Here is a 27335-nt window from a genome sequence, read left to right on the forward strand (position 1 = left end):
CTTGGAGCGGAGAGGTTCGACGAATCCTCCGTGGGGTATCCCGATGTAACCTTGCATGAACTCGATCACGGAACTGGGGAAGCTGAGGTCCTCGGCCCGCTCCTCGATCTCCTTCGCGGAGAGCTTGTTCTGCACCATGAACTGCGCCAGGTCGCCGACGACTTTCGAAGTGGGCGTCACCTAGAGAAGAAAGAGACAATTCATTGCAAGTACGGTGGTTTCATATTTCCAACGGAAGCATTCAATTAGGGAAATACACAGCGGAATCTCGCTTAACGAGCATGAATGGTTCCCAAATTTCACTCATAATATGAAGCACTCGTTAAACATAGTGTACTATTCCGAAAGAAAAAAAAATATTGAAACAAATTTATAATATTTTGATAAATTATTTATAATGCGCATCCTTTTAACAAGGAAATTGTCTATACGCATTGATCTTTGGTTACGTTTCGAAATTAGGCACATCGTTACTATTAAACGAATTTGTAATGCGCACAGTTAGTGCCTTATTAGGGTGACACTTTTCATCACACGATGCAATAGTTTCAGCATATTTCGCTAGAAAATTCTTGCGTTATTTTTTTTCAGTAGTTTCGGTTACGTTCTTCTATCAGCTGAACGACCGAAATATAGCCCTATAATTCTTGGCGAGAGACGTAATCTCGTAAAAAAAGGCATTGCAGGCACTTGCTCAAATTCATCAAAATCGTACTCTACAATGCTATCCGGCTAAAATTCCATCCATGTAAACATAAGTGCACCCTTCAAACAGGCGCTCGACAATGACCGATACAGGCCAATCTCGTATGGCGTCTTCACGCCACTCATTCTGCAATGTGTCTCGCTCGTTAAGCAAGGTTTCACTGTATAACTGTACTTTAAATAACATACACCTGATACATGGAACTATAATTCTTTCAAACCTCCAATAAATCTCAATGTTCATAACTTCCTCAACAATTTTTAGACATCTGTGACAAACACTAAAGTCGAATTATTTTAAATACCCTTACATATTTTATGCTTATTGTGCACATGAACCTCCCAAGGAGAGTTCTATGGCATTAAAAATGAAACAATATTTAATCTATCTTCTAATTACAGGCGGTCTTTCTTGGTGCTAAAATTTAATTTTCTAATTCCACGTAAACATTAATAATATAATAAGCAGTACATTTCCTTATCTTTCAACATTAGGAGAAAATCACATAATTCAATATTCAATGAAAAATTAAAATAGATTTGAAATCAGACAATAGGGATGTTGTATACATGGAATCCAATGTGTGCAAGACACAATAAGAATGCAATAAAGCAGCCAAGTCACGCTATTACATGTCACAATTTGAAAGTTAATATCAAATTATTCATCTAATTTAATTCAATCAAAAAAATTTCATTTCCAGTCTTTAAAATATATATGTACCAAATTTGATAACTCCAAGTCAAAAGTTCCATCCTACTGAGTGCCAACACACACACACACACACACACACACACATAGACATAAGTTATTAATAGAGATAACAGTAAAATTATTCAATTTCTATAATTAGTTACTGATAATTAAAAGGCATTAAATTCAGCAATTTTATTTTCGAGCCTCAAATTTGTGGACGTAGGCATTATTGAAAGATAAGAGTTTAGGAATCCTTGCATGAATAAAATATAATTGCCCCTTTTGTAGAAAATGATCTCAAGTGTTGTTAATAAATATTTATCAAATTTTTGTTTTCAAAACAATATTTAATCTCCCATTAAGAAAAGAGTCCATTTATTCAAATTAATCAACTGAAACTTATTCAAATCAAATATTGAAATTTGAAAAAGTATGAGCAACAAAAATAAGAAAAATAACTCATTTCAGTCTATTTCTACTCAGAATCTATTCCACTAATAGAAATGTTATGTAGAATTCGATTATTAACGTAAACAGTTTTTTTTTTTTTTTTTTTTTTAAGTTTTTTTTTAGTGAATAACTTTTTTTAGGAGCATGTTCAGTTTATTTTTCACTTTAAACGACGGCAATCTGCGCACAAATCTATAAAAAATGACGAAAAACTCGTGTTGCGATTTATTGTCTTAATTAGGTGTTAGAAAAGATACTTTTAGTAACGCATCAACACATTGAATGTCAAGCTAATTTTACACGACTTGCCTGTCTGGCCAACAAGAATTTCTCGTTATGCATTGAACATTTTGGTGAAATATTAATTACAAGTTAATTTATGTAATCACTTGTAAAGTACTTTTTTACTGATGCCACCGGTGGTTCCTATGGCGCTGAAATGCAGTTGTTCATTACATAACTAGATCTAATATTTCGTGGTAGATACCTAAATGCAAAAACTATAGTAATAGACATACTATAATGATTGCATTAGTTCACCTTTCAATACATAGCAAATATGTGCACAATATTTAAGTTTACATGTTATATATATAGAGAGAGAGATAAAATTATTTTTATGGGTTCTATATTGCATTCATTTCTTCACAACATAGGAGATAATACTGAAAAATTTAAAAAATCGAAAATTTACTCCAGCAATACGTTTCTAGTAATTTTGGCTTCACCGGTCACTAGTGAGCACCCCCCCCCATGGCATTCAACGTATTAAAATATCATCATACATCATCCATTAAAAAAATATTCGGAAAAAATAGTTTGAAAAAATAAAGATTTAAGAGCATTATTATTAAGTAAAAGTTTTAGTAATATATAAGTATAAAAAAATACATCCCGATTTTTATAAATTTCGTTATGTATTGTTTTTTGTTGTTTTTTCCCCCTTTATGACTTCACACATAATTTACCTTAATGAGATCTCCAAGAAGCTTGTTCGCTTCTGCGTACGCTTTTTTTATCTTTTCGAAGTGCTCTCCCAGGCCCAGACTGAACGCCTGGAACTGCAGATTGGTGTACTGTCCGCCGGGTATCTCGTTCTCGTACACGTCGGCGTTCCCACTCTTCATGGTCACGGTGCACTCGAATGGTGCGTACAGGGTGCGGGTCTGCTCCCAGAATGCGGAGTACTGAGACACCTTTTCGAGGGCAATGCCTGCAACAATACGATGTTTATAGACTTATTTCTTACATATTTTAAAATAGGAGGGTCATCCCCACCTACAAATGGATCATACAAAAAGTTAAGGACGAAGAAAAGAATGAAAATATTATAAAAATCTACAATCATGGTTCTTTTCAACAAAATCGATGTCAAATTATGGAAGGGAGGAGGGGGGAATCGAGTTTATTTTTACGGTTCAATGAAAAAAATGACTGAAAAGGCACATAATTTTGTCATATTTTAAAATAAAATTCTTTTAAAGTTGAAAAATATTTTCAGTTGTATAGCAGCATATTCAAAAAGATTCAGATTGTAAATGATGATACATTTAAATTCTTTCCCTATGAAAGCATGAACATAATCATATGTAAATAAAAACTCAAATAACTTGTACAGAAGTCCAAACTACAGAACTCACTTTAAATTTTACTCACAAAAAATTATGATTTCATTAAAAATTATTTAATAACACATAATTATTTTTATTTTTTCTATTGATAGGAATGGGTATTTTAAACCATTTTATTAGCCATCAATATGTGGCCAAGTTCAATTAAATTTTGGGTCGGCTTTAAAAATTATAGTTTAAAAAAAATTAACTTGCAGGTCATCTTTGGCAATTAATTTCTTCACTAATATTTGACTCTTTTTGGCTCAAAAATAATTCAGAGAGAAAAAAAAAAAAAAAAAAAAAACGACTGGTTATTTGATGCAATTCAAAAATATGTATTAAATTGAATCAGTTAATTTCAAATTACAAAGTGTAGTCTATACTTATAATAAAGCTCAATGTGTGTGTGTGTGTGTGTGTGTTGGCGCTCTACAGGCCAGGTCATTTGACATACAGCTATCAAATTTGGTACATGTATACCTTAGAGGTCGGGAATGTGCACCTGGGGTCCCTTTTTTTGAAATTTTAATTAGAATTTTAATTATTAGTTAAAAACTAACTTTCCCGCCAAAAAAATCTTCCATTTTCCCCACCGCCAACTTTCAGTTATTTTTTTCTCCCAACAGAATTGAGGCTAGGGTTAACATTTTTCGGCGGATTATTTCAAACGATTCTGTTTATTTTCTTAATGTTTTATGCATTTAAAATTAAACATTGTTAATTAATTAATGTTTCACATTCATTCTGAAGTACTTTTGAATTAAAATAACACAGAATAAAGGAAATTAAAAATGTATAATCTGCATAGCGTTACCCCAACTGGCGTAGAAAAATTCACGCACTTGCGTTAACGTAACTGGCGAAGAAAATTCACGCATGCGCATTGTTTTCTGACTGTTGACATGGCAACCAACGGATGATTTAAATTATTTTTAGGTTAGTTGCATGCTTTTTTAAGTAAATTGTATTTATGTTAGTTATATATTTTTTGTATAAGCTTATAGTTTTAAGTACATCGTTTTTTAAGTAGTTTTTTTTTAACCTATTTTCAATGATTTAAATTATTTTTAGGTTAATTGGATGCTTTTGTAATTAAATTATATTTATGTTAGTTATATACTTTTTTGTATATGCTTATAGTTTTAAGTACATCGTTTTTTAAGTATTTTTTTAAACCTGTTTTCGACCGATTATTTTAAACGATTTATTTTATTTTTTTAGTGTTTGATGCATTTAAAATGAAACATTGTTAATGAATCGATCTGTTCATGATGAATCTGAGAAATTTTTGTTGACAAATTCTTGAGACATTACATAAATTAAGAAAGATATTCTTTAGTGCCCATAAAGTCTAAACGCTCAGTGACTCAATTATCAGTAATCATATTATTAAAAAAATGCTTTGTTTCAGTAAAAAATATTATTATTTTAATTGCAGATTAATCATTTACACTTTAATTTAAAGCATAATTTTTACGAGGGGTAACAGAAAATTAGAGAGATACATATCAGGCTATGACTGAAGGCCCTTATAATATTATGAGTGAATTATATGACGCTCAAAATTTGAAGTTTTAAAATATTTTGATGAAGAATCTATTAAATTTGGAATTGCGTAAAATATTTAATGGTACGACCGGAGTTTAACCTCCTGCTTGGAGCAATTTTTAAAAATCGCCAACAACGACCTTGCGAAATGTTCAAAAGCAAAGGAGCAGATGTTCAATTATAGTGCATAATAAAGATTGCCAGCTTTGGAGCGTTATCGCAACTTTGGCGAAGAAGGGGGTTAAACTCCGGTTCAACCTATTTAATTATTAAAATTTAAACGAACATTAAGATTGGCGAACCGGCTGGTCGCCAAAGGCGGCTAGTACGAAATAAAAACGGATATAAAAAACCTACTGTAGCAATGGGAAAAGCATGTGCTTGCATGTTTTTATGAATGAGTTTGAATTTCATCTTAATGTTAAAAATTGTAACAAACTGTGTATTACTTTTTTAAAAAATTATTAAAAACACTGCATAGAAATGGAATTGATATCAGTAAAAGGGCTCTCAGATGATACAAAAACCGTTTGAGGAAGAGAGTAGTTTTAGAAGATATGGTATGCCATTGGTATGTCATAGTGATTATCCATCTAGCAATGTTTAAGCCTACTCTCCTTCGATTAAACTTTATTTGATGCATATTTATTGATTTCTTTTATGCCTTCCTTTCTTTAAGTGAATAGAGTTTTTGATTAGCCTTATCCAGGGAATTTTTCAGCTTCATTTATTAACGAAGCGTTGAATTATGTGCAGTTGTAAAAAATATTTTGTGAAGTCGTCTAAATTACTCATATTTATTTGTTTACTATATGACTGTTGCCATTCGGCTGTAATAAGAGCGATTTCTGTGCCCTGTAAGTTAGTTTTATGTATATAAATAAATTGTTTACGCAAAAATATTATACAAGAATTCTCTTATTTACGAGCATACTGACATTCTGCCAAATGCTAATATTAAATATATTTTTGCTTTCTTACATATATATCAACATAAGTTGCAATAATAATTACAAAAATATTAGGAATTTACAAGAATATGCGAGTATTTCAAATTTTGCTTGTAAATATAAATGGATTAGGGAAATTTTAGTTACAGTTTTGTGGCGATCAATTAAATAATAATTCTTTATCAGTAAAAAGCACACAAAAAATTCATCTCAAAATAACACAGAATATATTAATTAGTAGAAAATAACGATGACTTTACTCACCAGTATCGCGATCTGTACCATCCAAACAAGCCACAATAGCTCCCATACTGGGTTGAGAAGTCATGCCAGACATAGAGTCAACTGCCACGTCTACAACATCTGCAGAAGCCTCTGCGCAGGCCAGCATGCAGGCAACTCCTGCTCCGGCCGTGTCGTGGGTGTGAATGTGAATAGGAATATCAGGGTGGCGATCTCGGAGGGCGGTCACCAGCAGTTTCGCAGCCTGGGGTTTCAAAAGACCTGCCATGTCCTGACCAAGCAAGATTGAAAACCAAGCATTAAATACATTCACAAACAATCAAAGCGGGGAACTTTTTTTTTTACCATCATTAAAAGTTTTCTATAAATAGTCAAACCCCGTTTAATAAGTTAAACAAAATACAAACTCGCTTAACGAACGATATTTCGCATAACGAATGGTGAAGAAATACCTTGATATCACATGCCTGATTGGTTTTTATCAGTCAGTGTTGAATGCTTGTTTGAAGCCTTGTAATTACATAGAATTTCAACTGGATAGCATTGTCACACGAAGATTTCAGAAAGGGCATGTGGAGTCTTAAGACACGAAATTTTGTCTCTGGTCGAGATCATGGGACTAGAAGTGGACAGCAACACCATTGATGAGCAAGTGGAAGAACAGAGCCAGAACTACTGAAGAATTTATGAAGCATTCCAGTTATGCATTCTGTGTCATAACTAAAAGCTACGGAAAAGATTTGATCAAGAGAATAAGAAATAATAATCTTCCAGTGAAATAAGGGAGATGCAGAGGGCATTGGAAATTATTTTATACTATGTCAGAAACATCACCCTGATAAGGTAATAGCTATTTATGCAACAAATTCATTTCAGAGTTATGCTGGATTTCATTTCAACAAATTTTGATGTAAAGCCAAAGACAAGTGTCTTTAAACAATTTTCCCGTGAAAGAAGCATGCATTATAAATAATGAATTAAATTATTATAAATCTGCTTGAGCATTTTTGTCAAAATGGAACACATTGTTCTAATTTACATGGATTTCTATAGAATAAAACTGCTTCAATTAATGATTATTTCATATTATGAATATGATTCGAGAAGGAATTGCGCTTGTTAAGTGAAGTTCAAATGTGTTCATGAAATTAAAAATAAACAGGAAATGTAGATCTGAAAATTTTCATTAGAATACAAATAAAATTAATAAATACAGTAACAGTTTTAACTATACAGTATAAACTTTTTAAACAGAATTCAGAAAATTAAAATGTTCTTGAAAAATACTACTAAAAATTTGTTGTATCATTAAAAAGTTTACATTTGGCTTTTGAGCAAGCTGCCTTTGGCAACCAGCTGTTTCACTGGGAGCACTGGTTTCTTTATTAAATTTCTTATGCATAATTTAATGCTCATAATTCCCACAGAAAAGTTTATTTAGACATTGAGATGTAACACAAAATCAAATCTGTTTCCTTTTACTATATACATTATTTACTATTATACAAAAAATTATGGTGGTAACTTCATAAGCCAGATAACAACCTCCAGAAAGGAATGTACATTTTTGTCTAGTGGCTTTGTTACTCGGCTATGAACCCTCACGTAGCGAATTTGAACCTCAAACTTGTACATTGGTGACTCGGACGTGATATGAACACTCAACATTCTTGCTATGGTTAGTGTGAACAAGAAATTTCCATGATGTGGAGTCCACAAAACATCATAGTGCAACTGAAACATAACTGTTTGAATAATCTGTCTTCTAATTGCAACATTGTCTTTCATGATGCATGTATATACCTCACTTTTTTATTCCTCGTGCAAACTGTATAGTAAACAAAACTTATCTTTCTAGTTCTCAAAGACAGAAAAAAAATCTTACAATTAAATATAGGGAAAAAATGAAAAGGGTTTGAATTTTATAGTAATTTCAGAATGGTGTAAAATTAAATTTGCATTACAATAGTTTCAAAAGATCATTTACATCTTGATTAATTTTCAAAGCTTCCCCTTCCAAAAAATCTCTTCCAGGTGCATTTGTGAAAAAATTTGGTACTCTAAATCAAATAGTTTGGTTTGTAGAGCTGCACAAATTCTTCTTTATTACAAATAGATATATAAAGATTCTTTATTAAAAAAAAATTCTTTTTTAAAATATTTTTTGTGTATGGATTACAAAAGACTAAAAGAGAAGGAATAGATATTATACTATATATATATATATATATATATATATATATATATACAGATTTAAAAATATTAAGCAATAGTTTTTTATATGCATAAAAGGATGGTTAAACAAATGAAGAGAAGTTATTTAATCATTTTTTTATGGTCTTTCTCAATAATAATGAGAATGTCCACATTCTACAAGAAAGGTTGTTTTGATCTAGAACTAACAAATTTGATACAAATAAAGTTCAAAAGATGGGTAAATTAACCTAAGAATCATTTTTAAAATCGTATTAGAATTTTAATTAATTAAAAATTAATAGTAGTTTTGAAAGTTTTTTCTTTCCCATAACGCAAAAATTGTATCACAGAAAAATAATTTTTAGAGCATTTTAAAAACTTTTATACCATTTTTTTCTTCAAAATGTGGTAATTTATAAAATATTTTGTGCATAATTTGCAGCAACACTTTTATTTTTTTCAAATGAAATTCAAATTTCTAAATTGTTAATAAATCAGTTTCATCAAATATTTAATTGCATGTTTTTCTGCCATTATTGAAAGCCAAAGAATGAAGATTCTGTTTATATTTTTATCCGAATGCACTATACCTATTATGAAGTATTGTTTAAAGGTTTTATTTTATGCTAGTTTTTGCTGAACATAAACAAAGCCCACAATCAGTAGATTAGGAAATAAAGGCAGATATTATATAATAAATTACTGTACTTGGTATTCTTACATTTTTTTTAATCTGATAATACATGCAAACTGTATACAAGTAACGGAATCTTGGGATTAACAGTGCATTAGAGACATGAAAATCAAGTATCAGCAATGTGCAAGATGATGCAGCAACTAGATACTAAGGGATGTAGATTTTGATATGTAATTTGATTCCTTTAAAAAGAGTCATACATTTAAGAAATGGAAGTGACACTGAAATATTTATATCCATCTGAAGGTAACCAGGAATATCAAGTTACACGTAAGAAATTCAATTGAGACCAAATGCAACCGATATTCCAGCTGGTCACCAAATGTGGCAGCTGGCAACCAAAGTAATATGGCAAGAAGAATGCTCACATAAAACCTACCTTGATGCATAAGATGTGCGTACCAGCTTTCACTAATTCATCAGACAAATTTAGATAATAATTCAGATCATACTTTGTACGTTTAGGATTAGAAACATCTCCAGTGTAAGAGATAGCAGCTTCAACAACACCACCTGGTGGATGAAAAACACACAAAAAAAATTATTAAATTTAAATCAAATTATTACAACTTTAAAATCGGCTTCTTCTGATATATCCTAAAGCTTTTTGCAAAGATTTTGGAGAGCATTATTTATGATAAGCGAATAAGTGAAAAATAGAGGTGATTGTCTCTATAGGCAGAATGAAAGGGATAACAGGATTTTAAAAATTTGAGTAATCTGTTTTATGAATAGCAGTAAATAAAATTTCTTCGATTTTCAAAAATTAAATTTTACTATTAGCTGAAACAAAATAGAAAATGTGCATAACAAAGACGGCTAAATTGCTTCAATTAAAATGGCGATATAATGTAGATTTTATTTAATGAAGTTCAAAAGAGCAAATATCACAAGCTGATTACTCAGACCCGCCATGAAATGAGGTTGAGTCCTGAGGGTCATCACCGGTAACGGTACAACCCTTTTTCGTGGGAAGAACATCCCATCATCGATAGAGGGTAGCCGACCCCCACACTATTTTCATTCCCACCTGGGTGGTGAGAACCAAACCACCATACCAGAAACTTTTCATCCACAGTTAAAAAAAACAAAGGAACACAGTTACAGATACAATCACAGCCCATAATTTTAAGAGCATTAATAAAATTACAACTAAGCATCTGCTTTTATCAGTATTAACAAAATTACAATCTAACATCTGTTTTATTAATATTAACAAAATTACAATCAAACGACTACTTTTATCAGTATTAATAAAATTGGCCGAATGGTGATGGTTGCTATGTTCATGATGATGGTTGCATGGCGCCATTTAACGATGAATATCCAACATACAATTAAAAAAGTGCAAAGGACTGAAAAAGATTGCCTTTTACCTGCATTTCCAGCAGCCTCCATTCCAAGAAGAAGGTTAGGGACATAGTTTAAGGAATCAAACACCCGGAATATATCCATCCCACACTGTTTAGCCATCTCACAGAACCTACATGAAAGGGGAGGGGAATTAAATGATCAGTGAGTATAATTGAATTTTTTAAAATACCATCCATCTCAAGATGTAAAAGAAAAATGACTATTTTATAAAGATTATATAATACTAGTAACTAACAGGAACCAGCTGGATAGTCAGAGATAAAGAATGAGTTTAATACTGACATTTTATACTGACTAATTTGTCCATCCAGATAATAGGGCTTTTTAGGCTATCAAATGAATAATATGAAATGCATTTTTTAAAAAATTTCCCCTTGTTATTTGATACGACTCAGAAACGTGAATTCAATTGAATCCATTCAATGCAAATTAAAAAGTATTTATACATTATGAAATAAAAATGGAAGTGAAAACTCAAACTATGGATCTAATGATTGACAAAAAATGTGCGATTGAATGTTTGGATGAATGAGTTTGAATTCCATTATAGCATTTAAAAACACTGTTACAGATTGTGCATAAGAATGAATAAAAAATAGTAAAATAAAGCGGAAAATTGTACTGAAATGAAACGGAATATCATAAAAAAGTAACTTTTTGAGTCTTAAAATCATTTTAAGACAATTATTTTGGAAGATATGAGCATAAAAAGGTAGAAAAGGGGCGAGTTTACAGATTTCACAATCGTGAATGATATTTCGTTTTTAGAAGTTATGACTGCGAACTTTTATTTTTACATCTTAAGAGATCGCATTTTTAGATGGGAAAAAAATAACTAAGAAACTTAAAATTCCCTCTATTTTCCCAGTTTTTATAAAAAATTTCAAATTTCCCTGCATTTTTCTGTTTTTTTAGACGATTTTTAAATTTCCTGTGTTTTCCCAGTTTTCCCGGTGGCGTGACAACCTGATTTAGAAACTCACTTAAAGACAAAATTGTACAGATAGTTTTAATGATATTAATAATAAAACTTGTAGCTACATTCTTTTTGTATGATAATGTTTTTGAAAGTCAATGGCAAAAACTGAAAAACCTTTTTTTTTCATTTTCAATTATAATTTCAAAAAATTATTTTAAAGCACTTGACTTTTATTCTACGAAGCATATCTGCCAAAATTAGTAATACAGTACACTCATGAGTATCCGATCTAATGTGGTGGAAGGGTAAGCCGGATTACAAAAAAGACGAATAGGTCGGAGTTCTATGAATTCATTTCTTTGCCCCAACAAAAACAATACCAGAAGACCAAGTAATTATACCAAATCTCACTGATATAATACATATTTTCGCACTTCTTAATATATACTAAGTCCTCCATTTATCGCAAGCCACGTGGAATGTGAACGTGACCACGACCTGATGAATCATAGAAGCCGTTGACGATAACGTGTACAGTTAAAGTAGAGGGCTCTGTACTGGTAATTTATATATATTTATAATTTATATACAGGGAACTTTTCATACTGGGGCACGTTTCAAGAATTTATTAGAGAAAAAGGATATAAACTATTCACATTTTAATATAAATTCTGTAAAGCCTCACTTAAATTCCGGACGCATAAACAATGTTGCCACTGCAGCGTCTTGCCTTCCTATTTAATTACGATAAAAGAAAACTAGGCCGGATAGTCGCGAACCGGATACTCGGAAGCTTCAACGCACACATGCACAATTACAAAAGAGAACAGGAAGCGACTCACTTAAAGACAACATTGTCTGGGTATGAAGTGTAGCCCACGGCATTGGCTCCCCTCAGCAGCATTTGGAAAGGAATGTTAGGAATGAGATTCCGCATGGCCTGGAGTCTCTCCCAGGGGCATTCATGCAGGAAACGCATGGCAACATCAAACGTCGCACCTGCAGAGTTCCAATTTAAAAGAACAATAAATGCAGAGCAAAAAACAAGATGGACGTTGTCATGGAATTTTTTCCGATACTCTCTAATAAAGATGTTATGCCAGTGAGCCAATACAAAATATATGTTGGCGTGAATTTGGCATCTTCACTGAATCTATCGTGAGATCCTTGATTCGTTTTATTTGGCGATTAATCCTTGCACACGATTAAGAGTACCCGAAAATCGAATTTATATTTTAGATACGTTTTCCTGCAATTGTAGTCACGAAATCCCATGCCAAATTCGATATATTTAAGTGGTTGAATTTTTAGTAATTCCGTTTCATGCTACCAAGTGTAGGGTTGCAAACATTTCTTTTTCCCCTGATTTTCGAAATCTATCGGCTATTTTTGGGACAACCGATATACGGAGTTAAATATATATGCTTCAGAAATAATGTTTTTCAATTCCCAATTAAAATAATTCATTAAAAGGATTTTGATCCTCATTGTTAAAGAATATAAAAATTTAGAAGTATAGCAAGTGCCAGGACCTTCAAACACAAAAATTTAAAAACAGAGTGAATCAATTTGGCTGGTGAATGTAGCTAATTCAGATAAACTAAATATAAATTAAATCTCGAGCTGCGTGTTTTTTTTTTTTTTTCTTTCATTTCAATAGAAAGCTGTAATATAAAGTAAGGAATACTAATGTGAAATTAAAATGTATTAACACATAATTTAAAAAAAAAAAAAAGAATTGTAATGATCGCTATGCAATCTGCCATGATTGGAGAAACAAGTCAATGGATGCAGCAGACTATTTGAATAATAGTCTGCTTCTCAGATTTTAAATCATATTTTGAAATATTTATCCTATATAATTTGCTGAACACTTTTGAATAATACGCTCGGATTTTGCTGTAGAATGAACTTTTAAAAATCTCTCACTTTCATTAATCTGGTAATCCCTAGCTCAGATATTTGCCAAACTAATTAAAAACCACTTTTTCCCCCTCAAGAAAAGAAAAAAAAAGTGAACTAAGAGACATGTGGTAACTGGTATCTAATTGGAAAGAAAGTATCATATTTGTACTCTTTTAAAAAAAGTTTCACTTTTGCAGTTGTAGCGTGGTTTTTTTTTTTTTTTTTTTTTTTTTCTTCTTTACTTTTTTAATCGTATGTGTAGTATAGAGAAAGTATTGTGATCGTCAAAAATTCGAATTCGAGATTTTGGGAATCTCCAAGTTTAAGACCATCCTGAGCTCGAAAAATCAATTTTGGCGAAAGTTCGTCTGTCTCTGACAAAGATAACTGAAAACCGCTTTCAGCTACATGGATGAAATTTGGTATATGGTCGTTACATCAAATTGGTAGATTTCTATCAAATTTTCAGCAATCTCCATTCAGTGGAAGTTTGCGTATCCAGTCCTTTGAAAATAAGCTGACACAATAATTACAAACGGAAGAGAGCTAGATGGATAAAATTCGGTACGCATAGTTAACATCTATAGTGCAGACACCTATCAAATTTTGAGCCAAATGCAACAAGGGGTTGACAGTCTGTCGACCAGTATTATCAGAAGCACGAAAAAACGATAGCTCAAAAATGCAATGACTTAAATATATCAAATTTGAACTTTACTTACTTATCTTGGCTTAAATTTATGAAAAATGACTTTGAGACTACAAGTGCAATTCTGTGTCCAATTTTTGTTTCAGTTGGTTGGAAGAAAAAAAAAACCCACCACATTCACTCTAAAACAAATTCGTTTCTTAGATACCATTAACTGCATGTCAGGAATGAATCGCCCAAAAATTCGCCAAGGATGACACGATAGATTCAGTAAAAATGGTTGACAGGGGTTGAATGCCTGTCAGTTTATACTTTCAGAAGCATGTAAACGCGATAATTAAAAAATGCAAAGAGTTAAATATATCCATTTGGAATGTGATTTTGTTACTGCTAATACAGTTCTAGATCAAGTTTTTGTTTTAATAAGCTGCGAAAAAAATGCGTCTGAAATACAAATTCCATCTTGAGATACCATTAATCGCTTGGCAGGAATTAAAACTCTCCGTAGGATAACACGAAAGATTCAGTAAAAATGATAAAGTCTGCTTAAAGTTGATAATTCGCAATTATTGTAAAACAATGCTACGCACGACGTTCTCTGCCTTACCCAAAGACCATCCTTTTTTGCGCCAGATAACGTCTCTAGTGGAGAGTATACGGGGAAGTTGTTGGTAGACCATTCCCCACTTCAACACATGAATATTTAAATTTTTAAACACGCTTTTCCAGCAAAGAAACGCGCAGGAGAGACAGAAAGAAAAAAATTTACTTACCTCCCCAGTTTTCAAGACTGTAAAAATTGTTGAAACTGTGAGCCACGTAGGGCGATATTTTCAATAGATCAAAAGAACGAACTCTTGTGGCTAACAGCGACTGATGAGCGTCCCGGAATGTAGTGTCCATCAACAGCAGGCCTTTGTGATTGCGCACAGCTTTACTGAATGCCTCCGGGCCTTCTCGTAGTAGGATATCTCGAAAACCTTTCGATGGCTTGAAACCTGAACAAAGTAATAAAAAATATTATCTGATGATTTTTAATGATTTTCTACTTTTTAGTATTATTTTACATCATTTATAATTTAATGTTATAAATATTATGAACTTAAGAACAGTCAAGCCTCACTGAAAGAGTACCTTATATAATGAATGATTTGGAAAACGAAATGTAAAAATGACTCGCTTATCGTGCGACGTTCAGCAGAACGAGTAACGAGGGGACACCATGACAGCACATTCTGGAATGATCTGTATCAGTCTGAAATGAACGCTAGCCAAATAAGAACTCTCATATTTACTTGAAAAAAAAAAACTTTTTGTCGGATAGCGTTGTCGAACGCGACTCCGAGGGGTTTCAGCAAGTTCCTGTGGAGTCTTGCCAAGATTATGGGGCTATAGGTGGATAACGCCATCGATGAGCTGGTGGAAGAACAGAGCCAGAACAAGAGAAGAGATTATGAAGCTGTATTCTGTGTCACGGCAAAAAGTTGCAGAGAAGATAAGGTTAGGACAGAAAGAAATGAGATGCAACACAGCAACAGCAGCCTTCCTGAAAACATGCGAAATTTTCGAATTGTACGTTGAGAAGCATACATTTTGTTAATGTAACGGCTATGCACGATACAAATCCATTTAGCGATAATGTTATGTCTCATTTTCGCAAAATTTTGAAATGTAACCAAATACAGAACAGAACGCCGTCTCATACCCCCGTATAAGTGACCATTCTGGTCACTGAACGGTTTGGTAGACATGTTACGGGAATTTTATTTAATTAACAAAATATTTACAGTAGGAAAACGAAACAAAAATAACTATTTACAGAATTTACAATTATATAAGAATTTATATATTGATGAGACCGTTTACATAATTTTTCAACTTAGAAATATAATTTGTAGTAATAAACTTAGAAATATAATGCAGATTGAGAGATAACATTTGTAAAAATATACATATAACCTGTGTTCACTTATTTTTTATGATATAGTAGATCAGGATGCAGTTAAAAAAAATCAGATGGAAAATAATTTGAGAAATGGAAATGAAGACAATCTCTGTTTCATTGAAGTGTGTGACAGGAGACTGCAGTGCTTGTTTTTTCCCTTAGTCTTTTTTGGTATGAGACTTGATGTTGACAGCTATGGAGGCAAGAATAGGTCTCTATTTCCACTTATAAATTTGATTATACTGTGGATTTTTTGCCTGGAAAGGAAGTTGCCGGCGACTCTTTTCCGACACTCCTGTTCATGGCTTGGTGATGGTTTTTTCATATGGCAGGAGATAGTAAGGATGCATTCCGTAGCATAATGAAGTGCGGTGCCTATCCCACCACAACTGCACTGGTCACTCTCAGACAGATTGAACCTTTTGAGGTAGGCAGGAAAAGGGGTGTGTTCGGAGAAGAAAATAATTTCCTCTCTGTTCCAGTAGTGGGATTAAGGTTGACTGAAGGCTGGATGTTAAAAAATTTTCTGCCTGTGACACCATTGCTCCAATATCCTTGCCATTCCTCAAGCATGTCTTTCCGGAGGAGAGCTTTTATATGTGGTTTTGGTATCTTTGTTTGCATATAAAATTGCCCATTTTACGTTGCGTCCTTTGCCAGTTGATCTGCTTTTTCATTGCCTATATTGCCCGCATGTGCTTTAACCCATGAAATTTTTATTGTTAGTTTTGAAAGCAGGAGACCAAAAATTTCTCTTGCTTTTTGGTTTGTGCTCTTTGGATTTGAAGATGCCATGATACTAGCTCTATTGTCAACATGTATTTTAAAAGTATTGTTGTTTGAAAACTAAGATGTATATTTTACTGCTTCATGAAATGCAGTGAGTTCAGCTTGGAAAACGGTATTGTTGTCATTTAATTTGGCAGACCAGTGGTAGGCCCAGGAATCATTGAACAGAACACAAAACGCAGCTCCAACTCCATGTTCTGTTTTTGAGCCATCTGTGAAGATATTGATATTGTTTATTTGAGATAAATTTATTCCTTCATCTTCCAATGAAATTTGGTTGGGATTGAGATGCTGTGAAGGGTGAGTAGACCAACCAGTTGCTTTCTTCTCAAGATCTTCTGGTTGTATTTCTGTTATATTATGCGGAAGAGGGATTCTTAGGCGATATATTGTCGTTAGTCTGGCTTCAAACTGTAATTGCAGGTGCAGGGGTGGAATGCCGAGAATGGTTTGTAGCGCTGCTGTTGGAGTTGTGCGGTAAGCACCTGAAATGTAGAGAAGAAATGGTCTCTGAATAGTGAAGAGCTTCCTCTTCATTCTATATGTTGGGTTTAGACACCACGCTGATGAACCATGGGCGAGCATTCTCTCAACTACTGTCTTGTAAAGAACTCTTTTGTGTTCCTGAGAGATTCCCCATGTGCTGCCAGCGATTCTTTTGAGGTTTTCGTGCATTTTAATGGCCTTTTCTCCTTGTTTTTCTATGTGTTCCAGCCAGTTTAATTGGTCATCAATGTGGACTCCTAGATATTTAATAGATTTGTTTCTCTTAATGATGTCACCATTCCACATGATTCTGGGGCCTCTCGCCATTTTGCTGAATAAAATATGGGTTGTTTTTTTCCGTGGAGATGGAAAGTTGATTATTTGAGCACCAGGAGTTAAATTTGGCTATTGCAAGTTCAGTTTCTCTTTCCAGGCTATTTTTTGTGTCCGCTTCGATAACCAGTATAAAATCATCTGCAAAGGCTTGGATGTGTACATTTTCTGGCCAGACCTGCTTGAGAATTTCGTTGGCTGCGAGATTCCAGAAAGCGGGACCGCTGCATGATCCTTGAGGGCAGCCTTGTTTCTGATCTTTCATGGCCCTACCTTCTGGAGTCATTAGGGTCACTTTCCTGTTTTGGAGGAGACTGTGAAAGAGGCAAATGATGTTTAAAGGACAGGGACTTTCATCCAGACTTTTGAGAATTTCTTTGTGTTGCAAGTTGTCAAAGGCTCCTTTTATATCAATAGAGAGCACTAAGACATGCTTGCACTCTCTTCTTGCAGCTTGAATTTTGTTTATCAGCTCATGGGTGGCTGTGTCTACAGATTTACCTTCCCTAAACCCATGTTGACGCTCGCTGAGGCTATTAGTGGTCTCAAGATGTAACCAAATACAAATGTTTTTTTTTTTTTTTTTTTTTTTTTTTTGCAAAAAATGCATTTATTATTAATTATAAATTGTATTATTATAAATTTGTTTCAGAATGCAACACATTAATTATTCCATTTAACGTTGATTCCTAGGCACAAAATCGTTTCGCATTACGAGTAATATTCGGGAATGAATTAAGCGAGATTCCACTGTATATGCAACAGCTATGTTCTTCTCAAATATATCTAAATTTGTTTCAAATTCAGAATATTCTTTTTAATATTTAGTTCTGAAGTTTCCAAATTTGCTTGCAGATCAGTGTTAGCCAAATTCTAATAAAATTTGCATTTGGAATACATTTTTTTTTTTTTTTTTTTTTTTTTTTTTGTGCGTGCGTGCGTATATGTGTGCGCGCGCATGATATATTGAAATCAACATTTATGAAAATAGACTGGAATGAGCTGTTTCATTATTTCATTTTGTTCATAATATTTTTTCTTATAAACTGCATGCATAAATAAATTAAAATCAATTAAAAAATATCTGGTTTTAGAAGATTGCAGAGGAAAGAGGTCCCCGAAATTCGCAATGCCAACAGATCATTACAGAATTTAATGCGATCATGATGGAGATAAATACATGTCATGCTGCCCAATTTTTCCATGGTCTAGTAATTTATACCCAAAGTGTATGGGTATGATTATCAAATAAGCACAATGGGGCCCCCAAGACTTTGATTCCCCCTTCCTCCAATATTTTCAAGGCTAATTTCATTTTGTATTTTCATTTCATTTACAAGTATAATGAGCACACTCAAATAGAACTTAAGTATCATTTAAAGTTTAAGACACAAATCTTGGAACTTTTCATATTATTGTATGCTTAAAAATCATTCTTTTTTTCGCTCTTCCAGCTGGCTGAATAACTTCCACATAAAAACCACAAGAAAAATTTTATTATAAAAATCTTATTTCAATTACATCAAAAAAAGTTAAATTTTGTATTATTTATTAAAAATTAACTTAAAAATTTAAATTATTTTCTCTACTTTCCTTAAATTACTTTCTTACAGTTTATTCAAGACTAAAAATAACTCTTACAATTAATAAAAAAAATTCCATTTAAATTAAAATATTTTAATATGCAAGATATTGAAACTAAAATGAAGGATGTTTTGTGACTTCAATATACCACAATATCCATTATTTAAAAACTGCTTACATACAGATTAAACTGAAAACAAAGAATAACTGGTTTTGAATATCCAAAAGTGAAAAGAGAGTTTCAAAACTTGCATAGTTTATAGAAAGTTTAAACTGGACTTGGAGATCGGTTGAGTTTGTATGATTAAAACCCATTATCCGCCATTGGAAAACTGTACTTTGCGATATGCACTCAATCCCATATGCATTCTTCATTCCACTGTAAAAGACTTCCTCCATATCTATCAACAGGAATCTGATGACAATCTGTTTTGGGGTATTCGTCACATGACATAATTTGTTTTATATTTCATTTAATGACACATTGATACTGTTTCATAACAGTTTTTTCCCCTTATATACACAGCCACATATACCAAAAATACCATAAAGCTTTAACATATGGAATAATAGCATAACACCACTGCACCATATTCAATTGAGGGCACCTTGCATGTAATATATTAACCCCTCCTCATAGGTTACAACAAAGATTTTATTTCTTTATATGATTTATAATGCAAAACAAAAAAGTTCATTATATTTCAGCAATCTTAATACAATAATTAATTTTCTAAATCAAAAACTCAGAGTTTTGAAGATAAACATACATAAAATAGTATTATACAAACTCCATTGTTTTTTGAATATTTAATTATGAAAACTCTTTAGAATAAGATATTACACAATCAAACAAGGGATAAAATTTAGCAGAAAAAAATAAAATTTGACAGAAAAACAAAATGTATTATAAGTATAAAATACCTGCAGGTATTTCTGGGACATGCGGATCCAAGTCCGAAGGTTTCAAGTTCGTCGAAAGAGGTGTGGTTGGTCCGTTCACCATCACTTCTCCGATGTATCGAAGTAATTTTTGGGCTCTGTTCTGTGTGGCTTCGAATTGGAATAGAAGAGGATTTTCATCGATGAAGTTGGTGTCAATGGTGCCACTTAAAAATTTGGGATTTTCCAGAACATTCAGGAGGAAGGGAATATTTGTCTGAAAAGATATGACAGTTAGCCAAACTAATTATGAGCAAGAATTTGTTAAACATAATAATCAATCATGTTATAATTACACACACACACACACACACAATGCTAAGATACATGGCACAGAAATCGTTCTTATTATTCTTCATTCTCGGATTTAAAAACCCTCCGTGCTTTTCACATGCACCAGGATTTCATCAAAATAGGGGAGAGAAAAGATGAAAAGAGATGTTTACATTTAGTAACAGGGTGAACTCAGATTATTGCGAATCTGGAGGTGTAATAACCATTCATCTCTTGTAATTTAAATGTAAACAAACTATCTTATGGTGATCCTGCTTTCATCAAGATGACTTCACAGTTAACTGGGTGCTCATGCCAATGGATTGATCATACGATGCACCTGCCAACTGTATGTTTCTGTGTTCACCAGTATATTTTTGATATATTTTCAATTAACTAGTAAAAACTTTTTCTTAATGCCTTTTTTAAATGAAAAATTTTATTTTTTATGTGATTGATAAATTGAATATGTTAACAACGATCCATAACCATTTCAAGCTCATCACTGAACGTTTTTAAAGCTGCATTTAATTTAAACTTCATTCAGCTAATTAATGGAGCTATAAAATATCATTTGAAATTTTCTGAAGACTTGGCCATTTTATCAACTCACCCTGTCACCAAAAACTTCATTCAGTCAGAGAGGGGGGAAAATGTAAAAGAAATAAAAATTACTTGAAACAGGCAACAAACAATATTTAACGAATTTAAAATAGGCTTAACAGCCGATAGGTTAATAATTGCTATAAATTGTTTATGGAAATTGACATTCACATTTTCTAAAAATATTATTTCATAAAAATGGATTTTGAAATTCAAAATATTGCCATTTTAATCAATTTCATTCCTGTAGATTTTTTTAAAAATATAATTTAGTGTACAGATTGTTCTTAATGCTGTGATATCAATTTCATTCCTGTAGATTTTTTTAAAAATATAATTTAGTGTACAGATTGTTCTTAATGCTGTGATATCAATTTCATTCCTGTAGATTTTTTTAAAAATATAATTTAGTGTACAGATTGTTCTTAATGCTGTGATGAAATTCAAACTCATCCATCACATAACTCAATCGCATGTTTTTGCGAATGCTTAAATTAATATTTAAAAAATTGCTGTTTTTGACATTAACCCTGAAATAAAATTTTCAGCTTCACTTCTGTTCTGATGCATATACACTTAAATTCACACCCATAGTAATTTATAATAGACTGATTCAAATAAAATTAGGTCTTTCAGTCATATCAGATAACAAGATGAAAATTTAGAATTTAAAAATGCATTAAATATTAATCGCCTATAAAATCAATCTGGACTTGTTTGTCTGGACTGGTTGTTGAAGGCAGCTACTTTCAAATAAGAAAATTACTTTTATTGTTGAATATAGTTAATAGAACTTGTTTAATTTCAATTATGTACTAAATCTTGCAAGAAAATTTAAAAGTTTTGAAAAATAGCTGCAGATATGAGATTTTTTAATCAAGAAGATATGCATAGGTCTGGCATTACAAGTGTTGTTATATTCAGGTTACTACAAATAAACTAAGCAAAATTAAATTGAAAGGTTGATAAAATAATTAAGAAGGAAATTTGTAGGTGCATATTTGAATGTATTTATATAGAAATAATAATAAACATGTTATAAGATAAATGAGTATATCACATCTTGCTGAACAGTTATTGACACTATAAAATGAAATATGAGATAAAAAATATTTATATATGTATATTTTAATTTAATTTAAAATAAATTCAGTTATCTGAAATCTTTACATCAATACCAAGTTAATGATTAAAGTGTGATTAATTAAGGTACTTACAATTAATTTATTTGAAAACTAAAAATGAGAAGATTTTAAATTGAGTTGTGAATCCAAAGTTTAGAATTAAATGTAAAGAAGTGTCAATATATTACAAATGCTACTAATTATAAAAATAAACAAATTTAATCAGAATCGACATTAATTCAACAAATTCGTTCACATTTCAGTATTGTGTATCCATACTATAAATCAAAAGTATCCAGAATTTTTCAGCTTTACATGTTTCTTAAAATTACTCCAGAACAGTCAGACAAATTGCTTTTGAATTTTGAATATGCTTTAAGTCATATTTTACATTGAAGTTTTAATTATGAGGGTATTTAAAGGATTGGGTCAAAAATGAAATAAAGTAATTTGGCCCTTTTATCAATAATTTTGTTTGGTGTGTCCAATACTTACATGCATTTTCATAAAAACAGTATGTATATTCAACAATATAAAAAAAATATTGCAAACTTTTCCATGCTGGTTTTTTTTTTCCCCTTACTGACATTCTGTTTTTAACCAAATTGTGCAAAACTTACAAAATAACAATAGATCAGTATAGCATTATAATAAATTCAAAGTAAACAATTTGAATATTTATGGAAATATGAGTTTGTGTAGTAAATAATTTTTAACTCTTCATAAGAGTTAACTAGTAAAATACACATAAAAAATCAGAATGATATTGAAACTGCATTTAGTTAAGAACATGCACAGGATAATTAAATGATATATTAATCAACTAAATTGATAATTAAAATCAAAAACATAAAATGATATACAATCATTGCTAATACACCAGCAAGAATAATTCTCGCAAACTCTTTGATAAAAGTGTCATCCCAGAGAATGCTTTGCATGACAATAGTTACAAAATATTAATCTTTGCGTAAATTTAGCATTTTTACTAAATCTAAAGAGTGATCTTTCATAAGGTTTTTGGCAATTAATCTCTAACAGGCAGTTAAAAAAAAATCCAAAATCCAAAAATTGAATTTGTATTGTAGAAATGTTTTTTACCCACCAACTAAAACAAAAAATTGATATAGAACTACACTCATGGGCAGAAAATTACTCACCAAATTTGACCTATTTAAGTCATTGTATTTTTGAGTGACAGCACTTAATGCTTTTGAAAGTAAAGATTGACAAAAATTTGTCAGGTATCTATACAACAGATGTTAAATCTATGCACTAAATTTTATCCATCTAACTCCCTTTGTTTTGTAGTTAATATGTTAACTTTCCACTGAATGGATATTGCTCAAAATTTAACAGAAATCTACAAATTTGATGTAATGACCATACGAAATTTCATCCATTTAGCTCAAAGGATTTTTGAGTTGTCTTTATCACAAAACAGTACATTTTTCAAAAATGTGTTCTTTGAATTTAAGGGGAGAGAGAGTAAAGCATGGAGATTCGTCAAAATGTTGAGTTTGAATTTTTTTATGCTTACAATATTTTCTCTTTACTTCGTATACGAGAAAATAGCAAATGTACAAGGTTTCAAATGTTAAACGTTCAAGATAAAGATTCAATATAAACATGAGACAAGACAAATTTGTAAAGAAAAAAAAAGAACAATTCAAGACTCACTTTGACTCCTCTGATACGAAATTCCCTGAGAGCTCGGTTCATTTTGGAAGCAGTGGCAGTCAGATCTTTTGCATGTGCAATTACTTTCACTAGAAGAGAATCGTAATAGGGAGAAATCACAGCCCCTGCAAAAGCAGAAGCTCCATCCAATCGAATACCAAAACCTTCGCCACTGCGGAAAACCTAAAGAAAAACATCAATTAAGCAATTTAAAAAGTAACAATATTACAAACTGATTTAGTAATAAACTGAATCATATCAGAATATCACATTAAAAAATTGATTATCTCTATGTACAGAATATTTGAAATTAATTTAAATATAGAAATAAAACAAATTACAACAAAACATCACAGGAAAAAAAATTATTAAACTATGTACAAAATATTTCAAACTAATTTAGATATCACAGTATATAGGAATACACTGAATTACATCAAACCATCAAATGAAAAAAAAAATGATTACACTATAAACAAAAATATTGAAAATAATTTAGATATTATAGTATATAGGAATAAACTTAATTCAATCAAAACCTCACATGAAAAAAAAATGATCATCTCTATTATTAAATGTCCATTCTAATCGCAGTCCAATAGCTACTTTCTAAAACTTTAGAGACAGGCATATACTTATAATTGGAAATAATGTTAAAAAAAAATACTGCTTAAGTCAATGAATAAAAAAATATGCAGACAAAATTTTTGAACTGTTCTCCAATCCTATTAGTTGTATTTAGTAAAGTATTTTTAAGCTCCGAGCTAAAGTTTCATTTTACAGTAATCAAAGCTAAATAATAAATGAAATTTCGAATTTCACTATTTTAGTTCAATAAATGGTCACCTCAAAGAAGTAGAATCTGTGAATAAGCAAATCTCTCTCACAGCAGTTTTTGAATTCATTTAAAATGACGAATTTCTAGGCTTCATACGTTAGTAAATTTTAAATGTGGTGAAATGTAGAATTTTTTTTTTAAATTTTATTGTATCAAAATATTTTTATTCAATATGACAGCTAAGTATCAAAAAGTCTATACCATTGTTGTCAGTGATAAGTATTGATTTAAACATTTCAATCAAATTAATTTCAATTAATAAAGTAAGCTCCAGTAGCTTGAATTGCATGCTTATAACGAGTCATAAACATATAATTTGCCTTTTCAAACATTTTTGTCCCTACAGCTAAAAGACTGAATAATTGCATGTATGAGATCATTTTGTTTGCAGAATTGTTGCTTTCTGTAGCTGGTTATATAGGTTCAAGAACATGTGATAAACAGATAAAAATAATAACCAGAGTAAAGAATAAATGAGTTGAAAGTTTGCACATAAAGGCCGATGAGGGATTTTTGCCAAAGAAGATGAAATACTCTGTCTTCAGAAAATATTTTTCATTTGTCTATTAACTAATACAGTTTGCTTCTGACATCCTGCAAATTGCATCTAGGTTGTGACAATTTTGCTATGCTTAAGGAATTCACCATATAAAAGACCAGCATTGATTCACTAAGCACAAAGCAGTACCATATGTTGATGAATGCTTGCAAATGGCAGCAAACATGAAACGATAAATGGTATTTTCTTTTGAATTTATTGCATAACAATCATTTTTCATCAAATGTTAATATCTGGTACAGGACTGAAGCTTTCTTGTGGCCAGTACTTTCTGACTTCTAGTACTTTTTACTTCCGACTTCCTGTAACTGGAACAGGTATATCTAGGTTGTAATGGTTTTGCCACACTAAAGAAATTCAATGTGCAGAAGACAAGCATTGGTCCACCAGACACACAGCAATATCTTATGTGGATGAAATACATTCATTAACAAAAGATATTCCTGCTCTTCATTTGGCAGCAAATTTAAAATATTAGGAGACAATGAATTGTATTTTATTTTGAGTTTAAGGTACAATACCTATTTTTATTCCTATTATTTTAGGGAATGAAGTTTTTTTATAATGTGGAGGTAATGAAGAATAAATCATAACAAGCTTATTTACTGTGCTTGGAAGTCTTTCCAAAATTACGAAGATGCAATCAGACAGTTTGTTCCATTATTCCACACTTTGATACAAGCTTTTTGCACTTTTGATGAGGATTGTATTCATGTCAATTTCGAGCATGGCCCCAATAATAATGAATCTTCTGGCTTATCATGGAGACTATTTTTTTAAAGAGAATCTACTTTTACATTATACAGTCACTCAATGATGTCCCTCAAAATGTAAAGAATATTTTTCAGCTAATTTAGCAACTTTGTTGTCCAATTTCAATTTATAAAGGAAATGCCATATAAATCCTGGCCTAAGGATAGTGCATCTTCCCAGTGATCTGGATGTCCTGGGTTCGAGTCTTGGTTCGGGCATGGTTGTTCTTCACCCTGTGTTCTATCTGTGAGGTATGTGAAAGAGCCTCCTTGTAAAAAGGGGTTGTGCAAGAGAGTGTGTGATTGTCATCTTCATATGAACTAGAAGTCAGACTTCTGCCCTAGGATGCTCAGGGAAACTTACCCTCAGAAGCTACTGCACCCCCTTTCCATAGTAACATGAACACGACTTCATCATCAACTTATAAAGGAAAGGTTCCATAAAACATTCATTAACACCGATATATATAGGCCCTGACTGGCGATTGAAGGGACATGTCAAGCTTTTGATGCCATTACAGCAAAGTCATTGACACCTGTTATTTGAATTTTACTTTTTCCTTCAGTAGCATGAACTTTTTTGGATACCTGATAATAGGACTCTAGAACTGCATAAAAATTTTCTTAATAGATGTATTTGTTCAGGATTATATTTACTGACTTTGATAAATATTATTCACAAAGTATTTCTTTATATTACTCATTTTTCCAATTAGAGATATGTGCCTATCTCTAACAGTTTAAGCTGCCAAGGGGACACATACATTGTTTAGACGCAATTCAAAAGAAATAAATCAGACTAGTTTTTTCTTCAGAAAGTCAACTTCTAATTTTAGGCAAAAAGGAAGAACTATTGGAAAGAAAGGAAGGAAGGAAATGTTATTCATGCGGCATAATTGACCAACCTCAATACGTCCTGTGTCAGGCTGAAAGTTTTTAGCTGGATCTTCTGTAGTAACTCTACATTGAATTGCACAGCCTTTCATGTGAATATGGTCTTGCTGCATTCCTAATTCAGGCAAACTGTAGCCCTCACATAACTTAATCTGGGACTGTACTAAATCGATCCTGTGGAGTAAAATTACATTAGAAGAATGTGTACATTAGAATGTTTTATTAAACATGATTATTGAATGAGAATTCCATAAAAATTCAGGTATTGTAATTTTTGAATCAAACTATTTCTATTTATAATAAAAAGGTGTGTATATGTGTGTGCATGTGCTTGGGCAAATGTGTCTATATGTGAATGGGTATGCATATGTATGAACAAACATGTTTGCATGCACATTTTTTTTTTTTTTTTGTCTTAAATAATGTTTAATACAAAAAAAAACAACCTATTATTATTAATTTTTTATTTCACTTGAAAGTAGAATTTAATTCAAATTTATTCTTAAGATGGTAAATCATCAAAAACAATATTAAGGAAGAAATGATAGTAAATAAATGTTTCAGTTGCAATCTATTAATATCAAATT

General features: G+C 31.7%; 1 protein-coding gene across 3 annotated transcripts in view; it reads right to left on the reverse strand.

The window, feature by feature from the left end:
- The window catches only part of LOC129957117 (pyruvate carboxylase, mitochondrial-like), a 108014-nt gene that overhangs the window by 17765 nt on the left and 62914 nt on the right, over positions 1–27335 (reverse strand). For all 3 annotated transcript variants that reach the window (XM_056069292.1, XM_056069276.1, XM_056069283.1), the window contains exons 9-18: positions 26760–26922; positions 23706–23888; positions 20008–20242; positions 14720–14944; positions 12235–12391; positions 10476–10582; positions 9479–9612; positions 6228–6477; positions 2821–3065; positions 1–180 (exon numbers count right to left, since the gene is read on the reverse strand). In XM_056069292.1, the coding sequence (XP_055925267.1) occupies positions 1–180; positions 2821–3065; positions 6228–6477; positions 9479–9612; positions 10476–10582; positions 12235–12391; positions 14720–14944; positions 20008–20242; positions 23706–23888; positions 26760–26922 (1879 nt within the window). The remainder of the gene's footprint in view (positions 181–2820; positions 3066–6227; positions 6478–9478; positions 9613–10475; positions 10583–12234; positions 12392–14719; positions 14945–20007; positions 20243–23705; positions 23889–26759; positions 26923–27335) is intronic.

This window comes from Argiope bruennichi, chromosome 2 (assembly GCF_947563725.1).
Source record: "Argiope bruennichi chromosome 2, qqArgBrue1.1, whole genome shotgun sequence".
Classification (NCBI taxonomy): Eukaryota; Metazoa; Arthropoda; class Arachnida; order Araneae; family Araneidae; genus Argiope; species Argiope bruennichi.